The 26,320-nt window shown below is 42.3% G+C and overlaps 2 protein-coding genes and 1 pseudogene across 3 annotated transcripts; 1 reads left to right on the top strand and 2 right to left on the bottom strand.

Annotated features, from left to right (window-relative positions):
- Positions 1 to 10,647: 10,647 nt before the first annotated feature.
- Positions 10,648 to 11,466, bottom strand: C8H11orf71 (chromosome 8 C11orf71 homolog). Its single transcript, XM_036861585.1, has one exon. It carries the CDS (start codon positions 11,097 to 11,099, stop codon positions 10,704 to 10,706), a length of 396 nt encoding a protein of 131 aa, XP_036717480.1. The 5' UTR covers positions 11,100 to 11,466; the 3' UTR covers positions 10,648 to 10,703.
- On the top strand, positions 11,375 to 21,408 carry RBM7 (RNA binding motif protein 7). Of its 2 annotated transcripts, XM_036861584.1 has the most exons (6): positions 11,384 to 11,529; positions 12,124 to 12,247; positions 12,428 to 12,590; positions 13,231 to 13,318; positions 16,065 to 16,155; positions 18,293 to 18,818. In XM_036861584.1, the coding sequence occupies exons 3-6, from the start codon at positions 12,530 to 12,532 to the stop codon at positions 18,653 to 18,655; spliced, it is 603 nt and encodes a 200-aa protein (XP_036717479.1). In that variant the 5' UTR covers positions 11,384 to 11,529; positions 12,124 to 12,247; positions 12,428 to 12,529; the 3' UTR covers positions 18,656 to 18,818. The 2 variants fall into 2 exon arrangements, with proteins under 2 accessions (XP_036717478.1, XP_036717479.1); XM_036861583.1 differs by lacking the exon at positions 12,124 to 12,247 and having other exon boundaries at positions 11,375 to 11,529; positions 18,293 to 21,408.
- Positions 21,409 to 23,854: 2,446 nt separating this feature from the next.
- On the bottom strand, positions 23,855 to 25,422 carry LOC118899047 (annotated as a pseudogene).
- Between the last annotated feature and the right edge of the window lie 898 nt (positions 25,423 to 26,320).

The following is a 26,320-nucleotide window of genomic DNA, read 5'->3' as shown; positions in this document are numbered from 1 at the left end:
TTTAATGGATGTATTTATGGAAGAATATTAGAGGTGACTGGTCTTGCTTCAAAAACGCTAAATTTCCTGAACCTGGACTATGTTTTCTAAAATTCAAGATGCATTTAGCAAAGCAAGGAAAAATAAATTCAGGCTGCTAGCTTGGCAGCTGGTCTGGATACAGTATTTTGCTCTGTTTACTCTGTCAGGAAGCCAGTTACATTTGATTAAATTCTGAAATTAGAATGCATGCATTCTGGAAGATACCAAGCAGTTTCATGCTTTTACCCGTATGGAAAATGTGATTAAGGAAATGAACTCAACGGCTGTAGAATCCGAAGAGATCAATGCAACAGCTGTATTCAACTAGGCTCAATGGGCTAGACCTTTACTTTATTAAAATGGATGGTGTTAGCATAGAAACTGTGTCCACATCACATAACTGCTGTATTGCTCTGAACTCAGGCCGAGAAAGGAGCCAAGTGGAACTGCCATCCAATATTATGGCAGCAGTGCAAAATGCAGAGCCACTCTCACACCACGAAGCTAAAATTAAGCCAAAAGGAGAGATAATTAAAGAATTTATATGCACAGTCTTCCCACATCAACATATTGGATTATTTTCAAAATTGCTGGTATGCCTTAATTTGGCAAGTTTTACAGAATTCCCCCACAACAATCTGAAAATTCTTTGTGCTATGGCAAGATCTTTTGCTTTGCCCGAAAGGAAGTAGGCTATGAATAATAATTTATGTGTGAAATACTGTCAGAGGTCAGATATAACCAGATAATCCAGGCAAAAAAATACCTCGTTGTGTTCATTTACTCAGTTAATAAGAGGTAAATGGTAGGATTTTATTGGAATATACTTAAATTGGCACCTGTGATTGCCAAGTCTTCACTTTGGCCATATAGCCTTGTTAATAGTTTGAAAAATGGAGATAGAATTGAGTATTATCATCAAATTGAACCTGTGAAGCCCAGAAGGGAGTGTGAAGGGACTGTGGTCTAAGAGACGCTGACCCAGAGGACTGTCTAGATAAGACTTCCTAGAAACAGCAGTACATTGATATGGGCCTCACGTTCTAGGATCTAATCTTCAGGTTCATAATCAAGGAAATCTGTGTAAGGGCTCTCCAAATGTAATCAGATTCTCTGGGCTGTTTCATGCTAACCAAACCCGCAAAAAGTAAACGCGTAAAGCAGAGTGCCAATAATCACAGGACCTTGTAACGCTCAGGTGAGCTGATGAATACATTCTCTTCCTAAAGACATACTACATAGATGTTTGCTTGGTCAGCTTGGAGCCAGAGCAAGAAGAGCTAATGGATCTCACTTGTCAGTTTTATCTGGCTCCGTATTCTTCTCTACAGATCAGATATTCATGTTCTTACATTGGGGGACACTCTTCCTTTCACAGGAGAAAGCGAGGCAAGTTCTTACCTATTGAACTGCTTTTTTAGAAATACCATGTAGGCTATCCTTTCTGTTAATGCAATCTTTGTTTGATATGGTTTAAGACAAATGATTCAGCAGAGCTAATACAGTTGTTCATTACCCTAGACTATCCCTTGTACCTGGTTACCATCCATGATTATTTTGAAATGATCTACCAGGAGAACAATGCAGGAATTGATTGATTGATGTCTTGTAGTTAAAAACATGAACATAACCTAATTGAAGTTAACATGATTAAAGAATAAAGAGACTAATAATGTCTTTATTAAACTACTTTACAGATTATTTAAATTTAAACAGTTGTTTGATAAAAATTAACAATTATTTTGTAAATTCAGAAAAACATAATCAGCATATATTATACAAAATGCCATCACCCAAAAATCACATTTTGGCAAAATTATTCCTAGTCTTTTCTCTATATATTTTGTTTATATAGGTTAGAGCATATCATATATACAATTTTATATCCAGCTTTTGTCATATATAATATAACATAAATGTCATTACACAAATAAATTCCTATGTTATCTAAAACTTCATATTTGAACGGCTAAATGGAATGTCATCTTAAATCAGAGGTTGCAAGCTCAAACGGCAGAAGGGGCCAGGTAGGTAACTAAAATATGTGAAATGTAAGGGTATAAGACATAGGGGGTAACTGAAAACATATATCCCACCAAAGGCATTCAAATTTAGTTTTATTTTTAAATATATGATGGCAAAATCAAGTGGAGAAAATAAGCAAGCCACAGAAGAATAAGTACAGTATAATACCACTTATATTGTTTTAAAACAGGTAAAACAATTCTGTGTTACACTTAGAGATACACTAGGCATGCACATGTAATGAAAGTAGTTTTAAAAAGTAAAGCAGCGAATGCAAAATGCCAAATTCAGGACAGTGATTATGTCAGGTGGGAGGAAGTGATGTGAGCACAAGATTATCAAAGTGAGATAAACAGAAGAGATTTTTAAGAGCGGGGGAATATTTAAAGTTGGGTAGTAAGCACCCAGGTGTTGACTGAAAAAAATGCACATCCTAAAAGTTGAGAATTGTTTCATTTGGCAGACTTTCTGAGGACTTCAAGCCCCAGAGGCAGCCTCTCAGATAGCTCTGAGGGACTGCTCTGAAGAGGTAAGGGAGGAGCGAGGATATATAGGAGTTTTGCAATAAAGACCAGGTAGTCAGAACTCAAAAGATTACTGTTAATTAAAGAAAACCAGATATCTCAAGTTAGTGAATTTAGCGCTTTTCTATGTATGGGAAGATGTAAGAGTCTGGGCTCACTGAAATCATTCCTTTGATATGCAGCTTGGCTATCTACGGCCAGTATCCCATGCTTTCCCATCCTGAGGCTCCTCTGGGTGCACCGCTAGGGGGCTGCAATGGCTAAAGTCTTGGCAGTAGGCAGCTGGGTTGTCCCCATCCTGAGTTCCCTCAGGGCTCACTGTTCAGTGCGGCTGCAGTGACTTGACGGCCGCAGCATCCTTTGTTTACTGATATGATAGGCAACATTTTTCATTCACATGGGTATTGGTTGCATTTTACTTACACTGTCTTGTACATATTATTGTATATTTTAAAGGGGAAAAAACGCCCAAACTGCTAGCTAAAGAAAACTTCCCACTGGATTTCGCCACCAGCTAGCTGCTAGCTGGCTACCTTAGCACAAGTAGTATAGCACAGTCACCAAGAGTATGGGCTCTGAGGCCAGGCTGCCTGGTCAAACTTGAATCTCCACTCTACCACTAAATAGTTTTGTGCCCTTGGGCGGTTACTAAAATTCTCTGCAAACTAAGGCTCGAAGATCAAACCCAGCCCTTTGCCAATTTTTATAGAACCTTCCAGCTAAGAATGGTTTGTACATTTTTAAGTGGTTAGAAGAACTGCCCTAGACCACTGTTATCGAACTGTAAATGGCTTTGGAAATTAGCTTTTGCTACAGGCTTGATAATGTTTCTCAATGAATTAAACCTAAAGCTGTAAAGCAAAACAGCACTTCTACACCATACCTATACTGTGGTAGAGTCATTTCAACAACTAACCTTGTTTGAATCACAAGCAACCTCAAGCTGGTTTATATACTTTACTATGCTGTTCATAAGTTAAGAAGTAAGATCTCCATATCCAAACAAATTTGCAGTAGATATATTTTGAGTTCAAACTACTGTTCAACAGTCTTTTGGACCTAGATCTAAGTGCAAAGAAAATTCCCATATTTCAAAATCCATTTAACTGTGCAATTGAGGAGCTTCCACCTAAACTTCAATTGAAAGCAATTAATCTACAATGTAATGACATGCTAAAAGGCAAATATCAGAAGAAGAATTTAATAGAATTGTATAAATGCCTTCCAAGCAATGAATATGCTCAATTAAAACCATATGTTCATGGACTGATATCAGTATTTGGCAGTACCCATGAAAAGAAAATTTCAAAGATATTTTCAAAGATAAAATACATAAAATTCATTAAAAATCAGCATTTTCAGATGAGCATTTGCTATTGATTTTGATGATAGGGAATAACAACTTTGAATTTCAGTTAAGCAAATAGAATTCCATCTTCTCCTTAATAGTACTAGTGTTACTGAACCAAACTTGGGTCCCCTCGCCTGCGCGCAGTAAAGCCAATCTACTGACACTGGATTGTGGTGAAGGAAAGTGCAGCGTTTATCCTAAATACGCTAATACAAGGAGGACAGTGGCTTGTGCTCTAAAACCCCAAACTCCCCAAAGGGTTTCAGCAAAGCATTTTTAAAGGCCAGGTGAGAGAGGTGGGGGTCACAGGATATGTGGTCAGCTCATGCACAATGCTCTGATTGGTTTATGATGAGGTAACAGGGCTGTGTCACGGGGGTTAATGTTATCAATCCTTAGGTGCCAGTAGGTCTGGGTGGGGCTCATGATCATCAAGTAGTTAATTTCTTCCATTTGTTGGTGGTTTTAGCATCTGTAAAACAACTAAGGAAGTGTGCGTCAGATACTATTATCTAGGTACTTCAGAGAGGATCTAAAGCAGAGGATATGGGGGAGGGGTCTGTCCATGGAAGGCCCCATAGGGTCCTGCCCGGTTACATTAACATTACAAAAAATTGTATCAATTATTATATTTTGAAATTCATCAATACAAATTTTGCAGAAATTTTTCTTGTTACATAAATACCTACATAATAGCCTCAATTTTGCCTCTTGGATTACAAAGTCTAAAATATTTACTACCTGGCTTTTTATAGAAAGTTTGCCAATCCCTGTCATAGAATGATTGTGAGGATTAAATAAAATAATCCTCGTGGAAATAATTAGTAGCAACCTGGCATGTAGTAAGCACTCTTTTTTTTTTTTTTTTTCCTTTACCTGTCATCTATTTTGGACACATAGTTTCCCTCTTTTTAAAATTATAGGTAGGGGGGCTTCCCTGGTGGTGCAGTGGTTAAGAATCTGCCTGTCAATGCAGGGGGACATGGGTTCGAGCCCTGGTCCAGGAAGATCCCACATGCCATGGAGCAACTAAGCCCGTGCGCCACAACTACTGAGCCTGTGCTCTAGAGCCCGCGAGCCACAACTACTGAAGCCCGTGCGCTTAGAGCCTGTGCTCCACAACAATAGAAGCCACTGCAATGAGAAGCCCGCATGGCAACGAAGAGTAGTCCCCCGCTGGTAGCAACTAGAGAAAGCCCACACGCAGCAACGAAGACCCAACGCAGCCAAAAATAAATAAATTTAAAAATTAATTAATTGATTTAAAAAATTATAGGTAGGGAAAAATTTTAATACATTAAATATTTATGTGCATAAATATTTGTCCACATCTTGGATTAGATTATGTTCCTAGAGGCAGGTTGATTTCAAATCCTAAATACTCAGCTCTTGGAGAATGGTTAAATAAATGGTATAGTTATAGGTCAGAATAATATTCACATTTGGCCTCCAATTAAAATACAGAAAGTGAAAAGAGTGTAGTTCTCACCCTAACAAGAACAAACCAAGTAAGCTACAAAGGCATGGCTTTTTTTTTTTTTTTTTAATTGAAGAAAACTTATTTTGCCTTACCATAATTACTCTTATTCCTGCACTTGCCTTCCTGGAATGTTCCATTTTGCGATTTTAATTCCAAGGAGAAATAGCCTATCTGTGAAGTTCATTCATTCATTTAACAGGCATTTATGAAATATCTACTCTTTGGGCACTTAATAGGTACAAATAAATACAAAGATAAATTTAGACAAGTTGTCTGCCCTCAGACAATGTAGTAGGGGAGATAAGAAATAGATTATACCTCTATCCCTGGAGCAAGGTGTGAAGCCTCACCCCAAATACATGAACAGAGGATGAGGGAGAAGGTTCCAAGGAAAGGAAAAACCAAGGTGCTCCTATAGTTGAAGGATAACTAGTTGTTAGGTAGACAGAGTATCAGAAGTCACCACACTTTTCCAGTTCTGTGAGTCAATACATTCCATTTTTTGCTTAACCTGGTTAAAAAGGGTGTGTCCTTTGCAACAGTAAAAACTTTAACCAATCTGGATGGATAAAAATTTAACTGGCAGAAAATAAGAAGGACAAACAATTTAGTTAAAAGGTCTAGGATAGGCAGAGACACAGAGGCAGAAAAGAGCAGCAACCCCTCGGGGGAATTAAGAACATGAAAGAAGGCTGGCAATATAGCTTAGTCAGATTATGGAAAGTCTTAAAAGTCTGTTTATAGAGTGTACAGTTTTTAAAGCTGCACTGCTTCAGTTACTTTCAGGTCTCTGGGAAGATGAAGACAATTATTTTTCTCCTCTGATTCAGAAGAAGTGTATTTTGAAGGAGGGCTGCCTTCAGATATTCCAGTGAAATAAAAGCCAAGTAAACAATTATTTTTTTAACATTACACTATTGGCATACTTAATAACTGTACCTACCCGTATTCGTCAGGGGAAGTTCCTAACGCCTTTCCTTAGTAACAAAGCCAGTCTTGATCCGCAGTGGCTGGGAATCTAGCCACTAGGCGCATGCTTGCCTCCATCCTCCCACCCACTCACCAAAGACGTAGACAGGTACCAGAAACCATGTGGAATAAAGATGGGGTTGAACTTTGTCAAATCATGAGTGAGGAAACCGACCCACTTGCATAACTCATAACATTCTGGAAACTTATTAAATTCTGCCACACCATATAAAGATCCATTTCTAATACCTGACGTGGGGAGCCGATGGAGCTTCTTAGGTAGGCAGCATTTCTAATTGTTTCTGTAGAACTGAGGCTCCTCAGGAAGATAGGTAGTATGTAAAAATTTTTAATTTATGGACAAATACATTTGTGAAACACTGGGTAAAATGAAGTTACACAGGTTTCCTTTTCTAAAGGAATTATCAGACCCTTTAACATGTTATTACACATTATGACACCCTAAGAAGGTGATAAAACATGCATTTGTCAATTTTATTGACCTCTTGTCTTTTTTCCAAAGAGTATCTTGTATTTCTAGTAGAGGTTCTATGGAATATACTATGGGAAACACTGGAAGAATTTATGGTACTGTAAAGTTATAGTTTAACTATGCGATCAGAGAGATATGCTTTGGGCTTATTGATCTGGAGCTATATATATTTAGGATGCAGAGAGACAGAAGCAAACAAAACGGGATAGACGTCCAGGTAAATACAGTCCAGGTGATGAAAGTATATATGGAAACATAACATAAATACATTGTGAAGATAAAATGAGCAGGACTTTGCAATTGAATGGACATAGGCGATAAAGATAGGAAATAGGTGGTATGAAGTCGTAGATACTTAAACTTACACATTTGGTTGGCTAGGAAAATGAGAGTACTTTTCATGGAAATTGGGAAGACAGAAGCTGCACCTAAGTGGGATCTAGATAGGTTCATCAAAGGAATAAAAGACACAATTTTGTTCGAAATACAGTTGAGCCTCACCATTAAGTCTACCTACTCTTCCCTCCCATAGGACTTTCCTCCTTTTCTTTCTTTTCTTCCTGCTGAGTTACCCCTTAGAATTAGGCTTAGCACCAAATCTGGGTATTAAGGGAAAATCACCTTGGCCTCCTTTTTTTCTATACCCCAAATGGGCATTCTTTTTAAGAGTTTTAGAACTGATGAATAGAGGAAGTAAATATACTAACAGGACTTCCCTTCGACACATACTAGTCAGTTGCTTAGTATGATATAAAAAACAATGGCCAATAAGAACAAAAAGGAAGTTACCATGGCTTTTTAAAAACTTATGGAAGTATTAATTTGGGGGACTACTTTTTGTCTTAGAAAATTCATCTATTTTAGAATGACAACATGCTATACTTAAGCAGTGATATTAAATTAAAAGTAATTTTGTACATTAACATATGGATTTTTAATAACATGGACTACTCTTGGGAAAACTTCGTTGTTTCATTTAAAGAGGTTTATGTTGGTCCTTGCTTCCACAATACAGTCTTTGTGACTCTAGGCAGATGCTGTAACTTGGACATCAGTGCAGGTGTTAAGAAGAAGGAGAATTTAGACATCCTTTTGCTCAGATTTAAAATTATGGCGCATCGGGACTTCCCTGGCGGCCCAGTAGTTAAGATTCTGTACTCTCACCGTAGGGGGCGAGGGCTCGATCCCAGTCCGAGGCACTAAGATCCCACATGCCGCGTGGTGCAGCCAAAAAAATAAAATGATGCAGCATTAATGTGAACAAGGTTCTCCTCTTATCAAACAATTTTTTTTCATATCATTTTATTTCTGGCACATATACACTATTATGCAATCAAAGCCCTACTCCTGATGACCCTATGTGAGTACAAACAGAAATCAAGTCACTCCCACTGGGTCCTCTTCCTCTTGTGTGCTTTTGTGCACGTTTATGCCAAACTTTTCCTCCTTTGTTTACAAATCTCAGCCTTCTTTCCCTGAAGCTAAGGAATATGCCTCAAAGGTATATTTAATGTTGTACCATCTCCTAGGGTGATATGATCCAACGTGGCTGCCTAGGGTAGCCCCTATTTATGCCTATTGCCTTAGCATAATTAATTGATAGCTCCCCTTCCCCTCTCAAGTGCCCTGGTTTGCACAGTAAATATGGTCATCCTACGTATTCGATGTATACATCCTATACAAAAATGTATACCTCATTTTTCACTTCTCACCCCCCCAATTCTCCATTTTCAATTTTAATCAAGTTTATGATTTAAAGAATAGAATTAAAGGTTAAATGGAAAAGAACTGAAGAAGTCATCTATGACTTTTCATCTTATAAAATAAGAAGTCTTATTTCATACTTGACAGAATTTAGCCTCTATGTGAACTTTGGAGAGTTAATTTATTACCCTGTGACGTGGTATTTTCCACCATCAGGCATCTCTAAGTTTTATGAAAATCCTTCTTACCTTCAGCCTTAATTTTATTATTCTTTCCCAATCTAAAACTCTTAGCATGTAGGTTTGGGATTCTTTCTCAACCACACCCAGCCTAAGGAATCCATATATTATGAATTAACTTCTTTTCAGATATCTATTGATAGAATAGCATTAGTTAGCTACTATCTTTGCGAGAATTGAGAAAATAGTCACTCAAGTCATTTTTGGTGATTCAAATGAGGAACCTGGGTTGAATGGCTACAAGGCTCTATCTAGCTGTATGACCTTGAAAAGTTTACTTCATCTCTTTGTGCCTTGGTTTCTTGGCAAAAAAATGAAAGTATAATACTTTTGTTATGGGCTGTTGTGAGAATTAAATGACATACATAAAGCTCCATAAGAGCAAAGACCTTATCTATTTTATTCACCAGTTTATTCTAAGTGCCTAACATAGTTACTAGCAGGCACAGAATAAGTGCTCAATAAATATCTGAATAAACAATGAATAATCGCCTCTAGCACATTGCCTTGCACATATTACACATAGCTACTATCCTTTCAAACGATTTTCTATGACCTGGTTTCCAGACCTCTAGCTGTATTGGTCACTCTTACAGAAGCTCTCTGGTTTGTCAATATTCCTCTTAAAATGTAGTTCTCACAATTCAATTGTTTGGTGTGTGGTAATTTTGCTTTACCTGAACGTAATTACAGACCAGAGTCCGCTGGGAAAAAGCTACACTGCCTGCTTACATAGAGTTGCCACTTTCAAAACCCACTAATTTTCTCCCAATACCACCCTTTAAACCTTGAGGTATGTATGGTTAAGACAAAATTATTAGCAGATAAGGAGCGGTCAGCCAGGTAAGGGAAGAACCAGGATAGTGCAGTATTACGGAAAGCCATGGCAACCAAGGTTTATTTCCATCACTGCACCTAATGAACAGTCCAGTGTGGTGATTTAGTAGCCTCTCCATCTTGAGTACACTCCTTGATCTCCTTGATAGCAGGGCTATGTAAAGTTCATCCACAGTGCTTAGCACTGGGAAGATCTTCAAATACTATTTAATAGTGGAATGGGAAAAGACAAACGAGAAAGCTTAAGGAAGATGCTAGAGTGAACAGATGAGCAGCTGCCTAAGAGGAGACTGTAAGATGAAGGTTTCCAATTTTTGTGTAGTTTGGGACAAGATTCAGATTAAGGAAGCTGGGACTGAATGCGAGCAATAAAGTGACAAATATAAGTGTAAAAGTTCATTTGGAACTTTTGGCAAACAAAGAAATGTAAATTGGCTTAATAATTTGAAAGAGTAGCAAGGTTTAGGTTTTGCTTTTGCTGTTTTAGTATAGTTGAGACTGAAGTTTGTAGATATTCCTTAAGAAAAAGTGCAGGAGGGGAATGGAAGAAATCTTAAGGACAAGATGATAGAACTGTTGGGCCACAGGGGGGAGGATACGCCACAGTAATAAACCAACAGAAGTAAAGGTAAAGGGAATAGTCTGAGGTAGAAAGGTAGGCATGTAAGGAAACTCGGAATTGTAAGTCTCAAAGTAGGAGGATCTGCCAGGGAGGGGGTGTAAGACTTGGTGGAAAGCAAGACAAATTTGGATCCATTGTTGGGAGGATAAAAGCATTATTGACCTCTGGGAAGGATGATCCCATCCTTTGTGACTACCTCAAAAAAATCTCTGCAGCTCCTCCCTTCCGATCTAATCATCATGGCTGTTTAAAACCATCTGAATCAAGTAACTGTAAACATTTTACTTTGCGCTAGGCTAGAGTTAACAGGACTCCCACGCATTTTTATATTAAACTGAAAAGACGTCCCTCGAAAAATAAGACTTCGGTTGCACCAAGAAAGTATTTTAGAGAAGCCTTGTTCACAAGCTAACTGAGGGGTGGAGCGAGGTATTCATTTTAAGCTGAAAGACGGGCTGCGCTAACACCTCCAAATGCCACCAGACGCTGTTGCAGGACACTTCTTAGGAGGTCGAGTTTAACCGCAGGGCCCGGGTAAGGTGAGAATCTGGCTCGGCGGCTTTGGCTCCGCGCCTCCTGTTCCCTTCCCTCTATAAAGCGGGTCGGGCTCCGGCCGCCACCAGGCGCCCGACAGCTCTCGGTCCGGAAGTTCAGCCGCACAGTGGACCGAAGAATAGGTTCTGGAAGAATCTCCTCGGGACTGGTAACGAGGACGCTGTCTCCAGAGACCATCGCCAACGCTAAGGCCGACGAGCTGAGGTCGCCGTGGGAAGAGCGGTAGGCCACCAGGCCTCTTCGATCGCCGGCAGACAGGGACACATAGTTCAGGGCCATCTTCAAACACTGCCCGCAGTATCTGTGTTACGTCCCACGGTCAAGGCAGGCTCTTCGCGGCTCCACTGATCAGTCCAGCCGGCCTCGAACACTGAGACCGACTTCATCGGAAGCCATCACCTGAGCGGCTGCGGATCAACAAGCCACCTTAACCCAGCGCTCTCCTCAAGCGCATGCGCAGTCCGTCAGCGCACGACGACGCCGCTGAGAAACGACGTGATTGACGTTTACGTCTGTGACGCCTGGGAGCGCGAGGACGTGGGGTTTCTGAGAGTGCGCAGTGGATGCGTCGGCGGCGACCCTTCGGTCTTTTTCGGGAGGGGGCGATGCTGAGATGGGGGCGGCGGCAGCCGAAGCGGATCGTACTCTCTTTGTGGGCAACCTTGAAACGAAAGTGACAGAGGAGCTCCTTTTCGAGCTTTTCCACCAGGTAAGCGGCTGGGATCAGACTTTCCCTTTCGTTTTCCGGCCCGGCTAGGGCCCGGCCCAATGGCCATCCCCGCTTTCCTGGCTCAAGCGGGACGGTTCGTCCCGGCACCCGACAGGTGGGCGGGCTGGAGGTGGGAGTCGCGCTTAGAAAGGGAGGCGCTCGCTACTTGTCGCTTTATTAGAAGGATCCTGGTTAGTTCAGGCCGAAGTAACGACTAAAGGTGGTGGAGGGTCCTCTATCGGGCACTCACGTGGTAAAGAGTCAGTGCTCTTAAGCGACCTCGTACGCGTGGGTCCTTCGTTGAGCTGTGCTTTTCCTCTTCCTGCTTTTCTCATCTTCCGCTTGTAAATTTTATTTCAATTTCTTTCTTAGTATCCGTTTTCCACTTAAGCTTCTTACGAAGTTGCAACAAAGACAGACTCAAATACTCTGTAGGAGAGCGGCACTGTAGTGTTTATGTATTAAAATCTGTATCAAGACGCGTTAAACCTGTTCCCTCCAGTTCTGTCTTTCAACAACTGGTAGTGTTTGATTAGTCGATACAAAAGTGAATTTTTAGTCCAAGAAAACTACTTTCTCTTACTCTTGATAAAGGTTAATTTCCACGCAGTGGGATAATGATGGATGTTGGTCGCCTTGTTAAAGTCATAAAGTGCTGTGAAATGTAAATTCAGTCGGTGATTGGGTTTCCGGTTCCTTATGGGCTCCCTCCCTCCAAGTAAGTTAATCTAATTTTCAGTCATATCTATAGGATCTTTAACCCAGATGGAAATCCGAGTGTATCCATTTTTAAAATTAGAGTCCCTGGTTACATTTTTGAATTTTTTAAACTTTGTAAAAGTTGAGTATTTTCCTGAAACTGCCTTACTGAAATTCTGAAAACTTTTTTTGTCTGTAGGCTGGGCCAGTAATAAAAGTGAAAATTCCAAAAGATAAGGATGGTAAACCAAAGCAGTTTGCGTTTGTGAATTTCAAACATGAAGTATCTGTTCCTTATGCCATGAATCTGCTTAACGGAATCAAACTTTTTGGAAGGCCCATCAAAATTCAGTTTAGATCAGGTAACTATTCACTGATGATGTTTAGGAGAGAGGTTGCCGCTTTGTTTGTTGTTTTTAATTTTGTTATTTAAAGAACCTATTTTTGGATGAAAGTGCTTTAAGCTTTATGAATAGTAAACTTTATATATCCCTGAAAATGGGTAACATTGACAGTATGGATTTTGAAAGCTGTAATTTTAAAATGAGAGTTAAAATTTTAGTTTGGGTTTGTGAAAAGGACATAAACTTTATTATTAAAATGACTGAGTTTGGGTTCACGCTCTAAAAGCACAAGGCTTATTTCCTGAAAATACTTTTCCTGACTGCTTTGTAATTTACTTTTACAAATTTTGATGCGTGATCATGTGAGGAAACTTTCCTTGTAGTGAGTCTTACAATTTAGTGTGGGGATCAAAATATTATGGCCAGATTGGGTATTTATACATTGGAAAGTACCTTATTTGGAACCCTTTGTTTTGGGTATATTTGGTATTAAACACTTAACAATTTTCACTCTGATGAACTATAAAGCGATCTACTGAAATTTGAGGTTTTCACTTTTAGCCTATGTCTACCTTTTTTGGAGTGATTGGGCTGAGGGATACAAAATTTCAAATTAAGTTTTTTATCAATAAGAATTTCTCAAATTGTTTCATTTTAGGAAGTAGCCATGCCTCACAGGAGGTCAGTTTGTCATATCCCCAGCATCATGTTGGAAGTTCAAGCCCTACTTCCACATCTCCTAGCAGGTAATATTTCTCACCTATTTTTAAAATCATTTATCAGGAATTTTTTTAGGCAGTGACCTCAAAATGCATAATGAGTGATTGGTTTCTTTCTTTATGTTCCTACCTCTTAATTCTTCTGCTATATTTGCTGTGTTGGATTATAGTTATATATGTATCTATTTTAAGGGGACTATAAGCCCATTATATATAGTTCCCTTAAAATAGATACGTACATAACTGTATTTATGTTCATTTGTAAAGACATACCCATACCCACATACATGTATATAACCGAGACAAAATTTCTCAAAACATTACTTAACCTTACTACTTGTAGTACCCTCTATTTTCTATTTTATTTTATTTTTTAAAAAGTCACATTAGTTTTATGACCACTAAATGGTTGTTGCTTGCAGTTTAAAAATACCTGTTAGTAAACAGACTACTGGACTAAGAGTTCATAGAATTGGATTCTAGATCTGTCTCTACCAATTGTGTAATCTTGAGCTAGTCTGTGTCCCTGTCTTTCCATTTGTAAGGAAAAGAAGTTGATTTGAATGATCTCTAAAATCCCTCTTAGCTACTGAGGATTAGAAGAGGTACCATATTTATATTTACTAATAATTTTCTTTGGGGAGGCTGATATTTTACCAGGGACAGTTTCTTCCCGGTATGTCCATAGAGCTATTTATCAATTTATGGCTTTATTCAAGAAAGAGTTAACAAATACCTGTCACCTGTCAGGCTCTTCACCAAGTCCTTTGCACCTATGATCTCATTTATTCCTCACAGTAGTTTTATGAGGCAAGGATTATTATTATCTCTACCTTATGTATGAAGAAAATGAAGGTTGGAGGTTAACTTGCTCAAGCGTGAACTGCTCATAAGCAGTGGGCTTGTTTTCAAACCCAGGCAGTGTGATTGAGCACACCCACCATGATATGAGTAGAAAGTGTCTAGAAAGTTTTAACAAGGAGAGATAAGTGAATGAGGACTTGAAAGAGGGCAGTGTACCTAGATCATAATGAATAAAAAATGGAGAGTAGTAGATGATACTGTTGAAGTAGATAGAGGCAGATGATACAGGGTCTTTCTTATAGGCCCTAATTAGGATTTTAGAATTTCACCCTAAGAACAGTAGGAAGACATTGAAACGTTTTCAGTAGGGTAGTAAGAGGAACGGGGGTTTGTATTTTAATGAGTTAGTTGGTTGTACTGGTAGAGAATGGATTAAAGGGGACAAGGGTCACTAGGAAGCTGTTGGTAGCAAGGTATTGGTGTTAGTAGCAAGGAAGCTATGGGAGTGAGGTTGCTGCTTTGGATTAAGGTGGTGCCAAGAGCTGGAGAGAAGTGGGTGGATATGAAAAGAGTTTGGAAGGTGTAATTGTAAGAGAGCAATAATATGAAAAGGGTACCCTCTTAGAGTCTTTTCTTGCCAGCTGAAGTTAATTGTGTTTAAATGCTTTTCAGTATGGTTGGAATTCGAAGCATCTCTAACCACTTTTATGGACTCTTGAAAGGTTATCTTAGGTGGAGGGGAAAAAAAGAGTTTTTAACCCTTCTTAGAAATTCTTGGGGAAAAAAATATACAAGTAAATACTGTAGTTTTAATCAAACACTAGAGTGTACCTGATTTTTATACTCTCTGTAAGTAAAGTTACACTTTTTACCCCCTTAGCATACAGGTACGTAATCCGATTTCAGAAAACCCAAAATATGGCACTTCTCTGGCCGTCCAGTGGTTAAGACTCCGCACTTCTACTGCAGGGGGCAAGGGTTTATTTTTATATATATATAAAGAAATAAAAGGTCTTTTTAAAAAAAAGTAGCTTTCTTTACAGCGTACAAATAAAATCAGTTCTGCTTAAAAAAAAGAAGAAAAAAAGAAAACCCAAAATAAAAAGATCTAAACTGTAAGATAAATCAGTTGGTGATTTGATTCCAAAGGCATATTTTAAAATAAAATTAAAACCTTTCTGAGTTTTTCTGTAGAGCAAGTTACCTCTATAGGAAGTGAGGAATAAGGTTTAAGTCCTTAAGATTAATATTCTGTTTATGTTACAGAACTCCTTACTCCCCAAAACCTATTATTATTTTTTCTTATCTCAGTAAAGGTCTACCTAATTGCTCAAGCCAAAAATCTAGATTTTTATCCTTTATTTCTTCTGTTTCCCTCACCTGTTATGTCTAATTGATCAAATCCTTTTCATTTTAGTTCTCAGTCTAGGCCTTTGCATTACTGGCACAGGTATTGACGATTTTTTTTCTATAAATTGACAAAAGTTTTTTTTTCTATAAAGAACTCGTTTCTGCTGCCATTGTAGCACTGCACAGATAATACCAAAACAAAAGAGCCTGGCTAAGTTCTTGTAAAACTTTGTTTACACAAACTGAGTTTGGCGCACAGGCTGTAGTTTGCTTACCCCTGCACTAGTCCTTCCCTCAGCTGGAGTGCGTTGCCTCCAGGTAATCTTGTTCAGCTCAAACTTCAAATGTCTCCTTTTTCGAAAGGCCATTCCTGACCAGTCAAGCTGAAGTAGAACCCCCTATCTCTGTCACCTCAAGTTGCTCCTTAGTCATTTATTACTATATCTTTGTAACCATGTGAAATTGTCTTGTCTGAATCCTTACCCCAGCTCCATGAGAGCAGACACCTTGTTGGTCTTGTTCATTCCTATCTTTGAAGACTGTGTCTTGCCCAGGATGGGTATGTAGTAAACATTTACTGAATGAATGATTCTATGTTGGTTTTCTTAACTTTTCACAGGTACGAAAGGACAGTGGATAACATGACTCCATCAGCACCGATAATTCAAAGATCTTTCTCTTCTTCAGAAAATCTTCAGAGACACGCAGTGGTAAACTGATTTTTCAACCCGAGTTGCCAAAAAACTCGTACTTAGTTCAAACATTCATTCTTAATTCTTAAGTTCATTTCTTAAATTTTAGTTAGACTAGCATGATCTTTGTAGATCACTCATTTTAGTTTTCACTGGGCTGAAATATATATTTAAAAGATTGAAGATAAAAAGAACTGCTTGTCACATTTGTATTTTTCTTTAACCATTGTTGGTGTGATGTGTGTGTGTGTTGCAAATATCGGATACTCATTCTCTGATGTTCTTGCAACCTGTGCCGAGTAACTTCTTATCATGTACTGTCTTTAATACTTAATACGTTAATATACTACAGTCTTCTAGACCACCTCCCTTGTGAACATGCCATTTTTTTCTGTAATAATATCACCAGTGATAAAATCTTAGGTATCTTTTGCTGTTGCATCTTTGTCTTTGATCAGTCTCCAGATCCTTCATTTTTTTCTTTTTCTTACATTTGTTTCTTCCTTTTTATTTTCTTTGCCCAAATCACAATCTTGAATTGTGGTCCCTAGGCTTTTGTATTGCACAGGTCTGCAGAATAAAAATATAAGTGAAATAAAATAAAATTGAGAGGCCAATATAAAGAGATATCAACTCTTATAAACATGTTATATATTTTCCTTATTTTGCTGTAGACCATTAAAAAAAAACCATCATTGGTTAATGTCTGTCCACAGGCAGAATTTGGGAACCACTTGTCTAGTCACTTAGTACTTATGTCTATTTTCTTCTCACTAGTCCATCTCACACACCATTTCAAAATACTATTATAACTCTGTTTTGCTTATCTTCCTGGTGATTTTTTTAATATAAATTTATTATTTTATTTATTTATCTTTGGCCGCATTGGGTCTTCGTTGCTGCGTGCGGGCTTTCTCTAGTTGCGGCTAGTGGGCTTCTCATTGCGGTGGCTTCTCTTGTTGCGGAGCACGGGCTCTAGAGTGAAGGCTCAGTAGTTATGGCAGCGCATGGGCTCAGTTGCTCTGTGGCATGTGGGATCTTCCCGGACCAGGGCTCGAACCCGTGTCCCCTGCATTGGCAGGCGGATTCTTAACCACTGCGCCACCAGGGAAGCCCTAGCCTTGTGTTTTTTTTTTAAATTATTAGCACCTTTAATTATTATTTATTTATTTATTTATTTATTTTGGCTGTGTTGGGTCTTCGTTTCTGTGCGAGGGCTTCCTCTAGTTGCGGCAAGTGGGGGCCACTCTTCATCGTGGTGCGCGGGCCTCTCACTATCGTGGCCTCTCTTGTTGCGGAGCACAGGCTCCAGACGCGCAGGCTCAGCAGTTGTGGCTCACGGACCCAGTTGCTCTGCGGCATGTGGGATCTTCCCAGACCAGGGCTCGAACCCGTGTCCCCTGCATTAGCAGGCAGACTCTCAACCACTGCACCACCAGGGAAGCCCCTAGCCTTGTGTTTTTGCTCCCACTATCTGATTCCAATAAACCTTTCTAGCCTACCGTCCATTAGTCATGGATCATGAGATCTATAACCTGTCTTAGCCAGAATTACTTGCTATTCTATGAACCTATTCTGTGTTTCCCTGTTATTTTTGTTTGTGCAATTTTCTTTCCTTGACATACCTCCCCCTTAAAATATTTTCTTTAAAAAACTCCATCCAGGGAATTCCCTGGTGATCCAGTAGTTAGGACTCCACGCTTTCATTGCCGAGGGTGTGAGTTCGATCCCTGGTTGGGGAACGAAGATCCTGCAAGCCGTGCGGCATGGCCAAAAAAAAAAATTCCATCTATACTTCTAATACTCAGATCATATGTCGCCTTCATTAAATCCTTCCTAAAGATACTGAGCTTTTGCTTTTAATGTGTTCATCATACAGTGATTTACATTACAGTCATTTTGTATTACTTCTTCCCTTCTAAATTGTATTCTGGAGGACGAAGAGTAGTAGTTATGTACAGATATCTTGTAGGTATACATTGGAATTAACGAAGCTATTGTACTACTTTAGTTGTGTTTACCTTAAGATTCAGCTGGCAAGAATGATTTTGCTTTTCCATTATTGTGTTCGTTTAACCATGGCTTGATATCTGTTGCCTTTGCTATCTAGAAATATTTGTGGTTAACACATTTCCTTCTTTTTCTCTTCACTCAGATGAACAATGTTTTGAGACAGATGTCATATGGAGGGAAATTTGGTTCTCCACATCTGGATCAGTCAGGATTTTCCCCATCAGTTCAGTCACATAATCACACTTTTAACCAGTCTTCAACCTCCCAGTGGCGCCAAGATACACCATTATCACAGCGAAAAGTCAGACAGAATTGTCATCCCTATGTAGTGGATAGACATTATAGCCGTGAACAGCGTTACACTGACCATGGGTCCGACCATCATTACAGAGGAAGCAGAGATGATTTCTTCTATGAAGAGAGAAATCACGATGGCTGGAGCCATGACTATGATAACAGAAGAGACAGTGGTAGAGATGGAAAATGGCGCTCGTCTCGACACTAACAAGTGTTAAAGGGATGTTTTCATAGGGTCATTCTAGGCCCTTTTTGTTAAGTTGTTTCTGGGAATGTTTTCTTAAACTCTATAGAGCAGCTTTACAAGTTGCCACATTTCTTTATGAAATTTTTAAAACCTAATTGCAGTCCAATACAGAAATGAGAATTGTGGTTCTAGTTTTATTACATTAATAACCTTTCACCTCAGGGTTTTAAGAAGAGGAAAGGGTTTTATGCTAAAGAAAGTGCCACAATTCCTAATCATTTTAGACAGTTGAGGAAGGGATGTATTATATGGATTAGTTGTATTATGAAGCAAATATTTTAATTATCTGTTATCTTTTTGTATTGCAAGAAATTTCTTGTTAGGGAATCAGATTTTGGTGTATATAATGGAAAACATTCAAGTTGATAGTCTGAAATGACTCAGTATTTTGTTACTAAATGAGAAAATGTAAATTCAGTGATTCATTTTACTAACATTTGAGAAAACCTTTTGGTCAAGTTTGGGGATAAATCATATTATTTAACTTAGAGAACTTAAGTGTAAGTTCTGTGACATGATCTTGAGTTTTACTGTAAGTGAGCGTACAAGTATACATCTACACATGCTGGTTCATTATAAAATTTTAGAATTTGCTCATTAAATCATGTTTGATGTATGACTGAAGTCACTCAGGAAGTTAAATATCTCTAAATGTATTTTTTTTACAGTAAAAATACAGTGTTAATGTAAATCTTTTTCTGGAAGAACAAAAATGTAAATGCATAGTCAGATAAAATAGTAAAATGTTTTACTGAAGGTATTCTTTTTTGGGAAAAAAAGGTTCACGAAACCTTTAAGTGCTGCCTCTATCACTCAAATTTCTAAAATTTTAACATGTTCAAAGTGCAAGGGCACATTTTATTATGGAGATTGTACAGGGTTTTTTTGTTTTTGTTTGAACATTTGAAAGAATTTAGTCTAAAACACTTTGATTTAAAATTTTTAAAATCTTGTTTAACAAAACTTTTATGTATCAATATGCCGTTTCCCTTTCATTGTAGAACTTGTTTATAAAAATTCATTCCTTGAAAAATTTGGATCCTTTTTAATATTAACCACAACATTTGTACTATGTTGCTTTTTAATATATTGAAAACAAAAAGGAGGGGTGTGTCTTTTTTTTTTGACATCACTAACATTGTACACAAAAAGCTAGCAGCATACTTTTATTCAGTGATTGCATGGTGTTAATTTAGAGTATCCTGAAATATACCTTTTGAACATATCAAACTTATATTTTAGAATCAGATTTTCAGTAACACATGGTTTATGTTTCTGAGCACTGTAAACTAATTTAGTTACTCTCCCTAGTCTCTAGGAGTTTGTACATTTGGTTTTCTCTGTTTCTAAATGCATGTAGCTTTTCTGAGTCCACCTAAATGGAGCTAGCTATCCCAATTACTCAGCACAGAACCTTAAAATCAAGTTTCTCTTTGCTTAAGCAGTTTCATAGTAGAAGGATTTGTTTCCAATGAGCCTGTTACTTTCAGGTGTCTTACCTATATGAAAATTTACTCAGTAGCATTTGTAGATATTAACAAAGATTAATACTGCTTTATTGCAACTTATCTGTGGCTCAGATGTGTTGGTATTGATTCACAGGTGACCCTGGTCCAGAATAATTTTTTTCTTTTTTAATGGTTTTTGGGACACCCCTTGTGAGGTTCCAGTGAGTCTTTTTCACTTCATTCTCATCCAGTTGAAAGTAACCAAACTAAATATATGTACTGTGTAAAGAGATAGAACAAGACAGCCACAAAGAATTGAGTATAGCTGGTGAGACAATTCACCGAGGTATTGAGAGCTGCAGGAGTAGAAAGGAAGAGTGTTTTTATGGAAAGCAGCTTCTCCCAGAGTGTTCCATGAAACAGTACTCACAAGGTGTTCTGCAAAAATAACAGGGTTCTGTAGTCAAATATGTGGTAAACATGTACTATCTAACACTGTGACTTTCTCTTAATGAGAAAGTGCCATAAAGCTGACAAGTGCTGCAGTAATGTTTATACCTAACAGTACTTTTTGAACTTACTTGACCCTTGTTTTACCCTTTTATACATAATACATTAAGATCTCCCCAAAGAATCTCTGACTCCATCCAATCAGTCATCAGAAAATTTTATACCACTTTCTGATTACGTTGTGTAGGCCCATCTTATCTGTATCCACTGCCACCATCCTAGAATGGGCAATCATCATCGCAACAGGGTTATTCCAACAGCACCCTAATGTTTACGTACCAATTTATGTATTCCTATAGTATTCCCTGTATTTCTCTTACAGCCTTTTTATTGCATTAAAATTTTATTTTTACTTGTATCTCTCTAGATGTCTCCATGAAGTCCAGGACCTCATCTTTTTCACCACTGAATTCCTAGTATTCAGTGCCTGGCATATATATAATACATGTTAAATTTTTGATGAATAAATGGAGGAACATTTGTCAAATAATTGAATGAAGAAAGGAGGCTTCAACACTGAAAACTTCTTTGGTGTGGATTTCCGAACCCTGAACCATCATTGCATCCTATTGTAAAAATTGTAACACAACATACTGTGCCTTTAATACACTCTAGAATTCTATTTGTTTTTCAAATTTTTAAGAAGTTATTGGATCTGTATTCATGAGGTTTTCTTAAAATAATTGTTTACCTCAGTTGGGTTTTGGAATTGTGGTTCTGTTAGTTTTGTAGAATGAATTTATATCTTTTTTTGTTTGTTTGTTTTTGTTACAATGGCGTTTAGTATATTCTCCTCATCAGTATCACTGATATTCTCATGGTTCACATTTCCCAGTGCGGCTCCTCTTACAGTAGTAGTTAATGTGCAGTCTCACTTATGGGCCCGGGGAGGAGGGGCTCGGCCCAGGGCAGGGAGGGTGTTGGCACTCCAGGCAGACAGGGCGGGTGGTCTGTGCTGCGTGAAAGGTGTGGGTGAATGGGCGGCCGGGGGAGGTGGAGGGGGGCCCCCAGAGTCTTTTTTGCATTGGTCGGTGGTTCTCCATTCATGTTCCTTCCTGGCTGCCCCGGTTGGGGGTGGGGGGGCGGGGGGGGGGGTCCATGCAGCTCAGGGCAGGGCAGGGCTGGGGGAAGGGAAAGCAGGAAAAGCCGCAGGCCGCCCAAGAGCGGGGAGGGCAGGCCGGGAGGGTGCAGGGGTGGCTCCTGGGGTAAGGCACAACCCTGTCTTTGGCTCTCCTGGTGAGGAGTTTCCTCCCCTGCGCCCCTGCCCAGCCCCTCTCCCCCGCCCCCTCCCCAGACCTCTACAAACAGTCCAGGGAGCCAGGGGCACCTCCTGGAGTCCCTGAAACAAGAGGGCTCTGCCACCCAACCCCGTGCTGCAGGGGCTCGGAGGAGGGATGGGGCAAGCCCCACCCGAGGGCAAGGCGAGGAGGGGCTGGACAGGGGCCTGCCCAGGACAAGGGGGTGGGGAGGGAGAAGACCCCAGGCCCAGAGAGCTGGCCCCCGCTAAGGCCTGGAAGGAGGGGAGCGCCTGGGGACTCCTGCTTCCTTTGTGGGTCTGGCTGGAGCCCCAGCCCACCCCTTGGCCTTAGTTGGCCCGGCAGCTTGCCAAGTGACCAGCGTATTGTGCTTTGGGATCTACGCTGGGGTGGGGTGTCAAGGCCAGGATGAGGGGGCAGGGGAGGTGCGACTAAGGTGCTCATGCTTTAGCTGGGGCTGTCGATCCCCCCACGCACTCGGGCCGGCTGAGGGCTAAGGTACTGGGGCTGGGCCAGGAAAGCAGAGTGCCAGGGCCCCGCTGGACTGACCCACCCCCTCGCAGCAAGCAGAAACCAGGAAGGACCCGCTCCCCGCAGGCTGGCAGGGGCTCCTGGGGCGGGGGCAGGCCTCCAGGTCAGATCCCAGTGGTCCAGCTGGCGCCCACCCCACCTCCTGTAATCCCCTTGCCTTTGGAGAGAGAGGCTGCTGGGAGCAATGGGCTAGTCAGACTGCGCGGAGACAGAGGCCGTGAGAACCAGGGCTAGAGACAAAAATGTGAACTTGCAAAGAAATGGACACCCAGCGTGTGTGGGGAGGGGTGCGGGGGGGGGAGTTAAAAAAACAAAAAGAACCCTCCAAGTTTACACGTAGAACTCAAAAAATCCACAAAACCACTCGCGGAGCTAGGCAAGGATAGAAAGCGACGAATGGTAAAAGACGATTCGGCAAACAATCTTTAACCATGAAGCGGACCCGGCCCTGCCGGGAGCTGGACTCAGCCAACTGGACAAACCAGGGACATGCTTGCAATGTAGCCCTTGGGGGGAGGCCCTGGGGTTGAGTGGGAGCCGGCCACACCCACGGGAGCCCAGGCAGAGCGGGGCCTGGGCGCCCCCCACCCCCGCACCCGGCAACGCGCGCTCCCACTCCACACACACGCGCACATTCAGCCTGCCCCCCGCTCCCCACTCCGTCCTGCCTTCCACAGCCCCGAGGACCGAATGGGGCATCAGACACAGTCCCACTGGTTTGAAAAACAAAAGGAATCTTATACTTCAATATTTCATTAGCTAAAAACATGTTTTTAAAAGTATGTACAGGGGCTGGGGGCTGGGAGCCCTGCCTTGGGGGTGGGGAAGGGAGGGAAAGGCAGCAGCACCCCCCAGCCTGCTCCCCTGGGCTCCAGCCCTGGTCCTACTGCCTCTCACGTCTTCATCTGTTTAAAAGCAAAACTACACACGCAAGCGCGCACACACACACATGCACACCCACATGCTTCTGCGAGCCCCGGAAACCTCTCCTTCTATCCTCAGAGACCCTCGGTCTGCCCCCAAGGGCCCCCCTCTCAGGACCTGCCCCTCTCAGGCCCCAGGGGGCTGGTGGCGGCAAGAGAGGCTGAGCACAGGTTGGGGAAGAGAAGGGCGCTGGGCCTGCCACCGCCCGCCACCTTAGGTCGGTCATGGAGTTTCCCTGAGCCTCAGTTTCCTCAGCTGTAAAACGGGCAATCCTCACGGCCTCGCCTACCCCAGCCCCCAGGCGCAGGGACAGACGAGGGAGACAGGAAGGCGCTTTTGGAAATGTGGAAGCACTGGGAGGTGGTGGCCGGAGGGGCCCTGAGAACCCGGGGCCCCTGTGAGTCCCAAGAGGCTGCAGTCGGGGGCGGAGGCTGAGGAATGCTCCGGCTAGGTGGCCCAGGGCCTGGGAAGGGGGGTCTTACAAGCCCCCCAGGCCAGCCCCTCCCTGTGCCTGGCCTGGTGAGTGGGGAGACAGTTGCTAGGGGTTAGGAGAGGGGGAGCAAGAGCCCCCCAACTGTGCACGAGTGTGTGCTAGATAAGGCAACGCAGACCTCGCACCACCTGCCGTCCTCTCCCAGCCCGGATCCCCGATCGGATTGGGGTCAGGGGGTGGGACGGGGAGGCAGAGGGGCCGGGAGCATACAGTGCCCCTCGCGGGTCCTGGGGAAGGGCAGACAGTAGCTCGTGCCCAAGATGGCGGGCGGGTGTGACAGGAGGGGGAGTGTGACGGCCCCGCGGGAGGGTCCGGTGGGGGGTACTGGAGGGCCTCCTCGGCCGAGGGGCCGGCCTCGCCACCATGGCTGGCCGTCTCGAAGCCGTGCTCCACACCCATCATGTCCGGCTCTATCTTGCTCGTGTAGCTGACGAAGGTGGTGTAGGCGTCACCCTCGGCCATAAGCAGCTTGACCTTGGGGGTCCAGCTTGCCGCACTCGGATGCGATTCCGGGACTCGGGGGCCACCTGCTCAGGGAAGGCCTCCACCTTCTCGGCGGTCTGGACGACATTCATCATGCGGTACATGGCGGACATATTGCACATCTGCCGGTACTGCTCGTCTGTGCCCTCCTCGCCTGCGTCCTCCTTCTCCTCCTCGTGGTAAGAGCCGCGGCTGTCGCTGGTGTAAGCGCTTGAGATGCCCGGGCTGGTCCGCTCCGACGTGCTGGGCCCACTTACCGCTCCGCCTGCCGCTGCTGCCACGCCGCCCGCCGGCTGCCCCGCCCCCGCCCCCCCGGCCCCGCCACTCCGGCGCGCTGTGCCGCCGCCACCACCTGGGCCCGCTGGGGCGGCCGGTTGGCGGTCAGGTCTGGCGCGGAGAACTTGGCCATCTTGCCGCTGCCGTTGCCACTGCTGCCACGGCCGGCCTCCTTCTGGCTGCTGTCGCACAGCCGCTTGGCCACGGCCGTGCATTGCACAGAGTCCGACTCCTGCTGCTCCGTCTTGACGCGAGACGCCAGGGCCAGTGGGGTGCAGTGGGGTCCCGCAGGCCGGCCAGCTCGGCGTCTGCACCACAGGGCTCGGGGGCTCGGACGAGGGGGCCTCCTCGGCGTGCAGGCCCTGGGAGTCACAGCGGGGGGAGCTCACCTTGAGGAAGAACTCTGTGCCCTGCTCCATGATCTCCTGGATCTGCAGGAAGCCCGCTGTGTACATGAGCAGGAACTGGTCGCCCATGTTCATGCTCAGCCGGCCCGTGTAGCGGAAGCTGAGGCTCTGCCGGAAGGACTGGGGCTGCGTAGCCGCCGGCAGCTCCACCGCCGCGCTCCGGCTGCTGTTGGACAGGCCCCGGAAGTAGGAGCTGCTGGCGGCCGGCAGGGCCCTTGACCACCACCGAGACATCACAGTACGGGCCCTGCAGCCGCTGCTCCTTGAGGCGCTCCAGAATGCTGTGGCCGAAGTTCGGGATCTGCATCTGCAGGGTCTGGGCCCGGGGCGCGCCCCCCTGCGCCGAAGCTACGGCCCCCGCGGCCTCCGCTTCAGCAGCAGCGGCAGCCGCGTTGGCCATTCATTGTGGGCCAGCTGAATTTATATCTTTATTAAAAATCAACATTTCCTCTGTCTTTCCAAATTAATGGATATAGAGTTGTACCTAGTATTTCTCATAATTTTTGTAAACCTCTCTCTCGAGTTATATATAGTCCAGTTCTAGTTCCTGATATATTTTATCTTCCCTCCCACACCCTGTTCAAGCTTGCTAGAGACTGTGCTGTTATACACTTTACATTTATGTGTGTGTGTGTGTGTATGCACACAGAATTGTTTTTGTTTGTTCTTTGGGGGTTTTTTTTGTTGTTACTGTTGGTATTAAAACATAGATTTTCTTTTAAGAAGATTTAAATAAGAAAAAAATCTTAACATATTTTTCCAAAGTTACCATTTCTGGAGCTCTTCATCCTTTTGTGTAGCTCCATTTATCCATTTGGTATTCGCCTGCTTGAAGAACCTGTTTTGATAGTTCTTATAGCGCAGTCTTGCTGGTGATGAACTCTTTTAGTTTGTCTATGTCTGAAAAAGCCTCTTTCACATTTGTTTCTGAAATACAATTTGTCTGGGTATAGAGTTCTAAGTTGACAGTTTTTTCTTTTCTCCTTTCTATACAGGCATACCTTGGAGATATTGTGGGTTCAGTTCCAGGCCACCACTAGAAACTGAATATCACAGTAAGTGAGTGACAAATTTTTTGGTTTCCCAGTGCATACAAAAGTTATGTTTATATTATACTGTATTCCATTGTGTACAATAACATTATGTCTAAAAAACCCCAGTGTGCATACCTTAATTTAAAAATCCTTTATTGCTAAAAAATGCTAATCATCTGAGCCTTCAGCGATTTATAATCTTTTTGCAGGTGGAGGGTCTTGCTTCGATGCTAATGGCTGCTGACTGATCAGGGTGGTGGTTGC

This window comes from Balaenoptera musculus, chromosome 8 (genome assembly GCF_009873245.2).
Source record: "Balaenoptera musculus isolate JJ_BM4_2016_0621 chromosome 8, mBalMus1.pri.v3, whole genome shotgun sequence".
NCBI lineage: Eukaryota > Metazoa > Chordata > Mammalia > Artiodactyla > Balaenopteridae > Balaenoptera > Balaenoptera musculus.
Note: the sequence above shows the minus strand (reverse complement) of the source record. Positions and strands in the feature narration are given on the sequence as shown.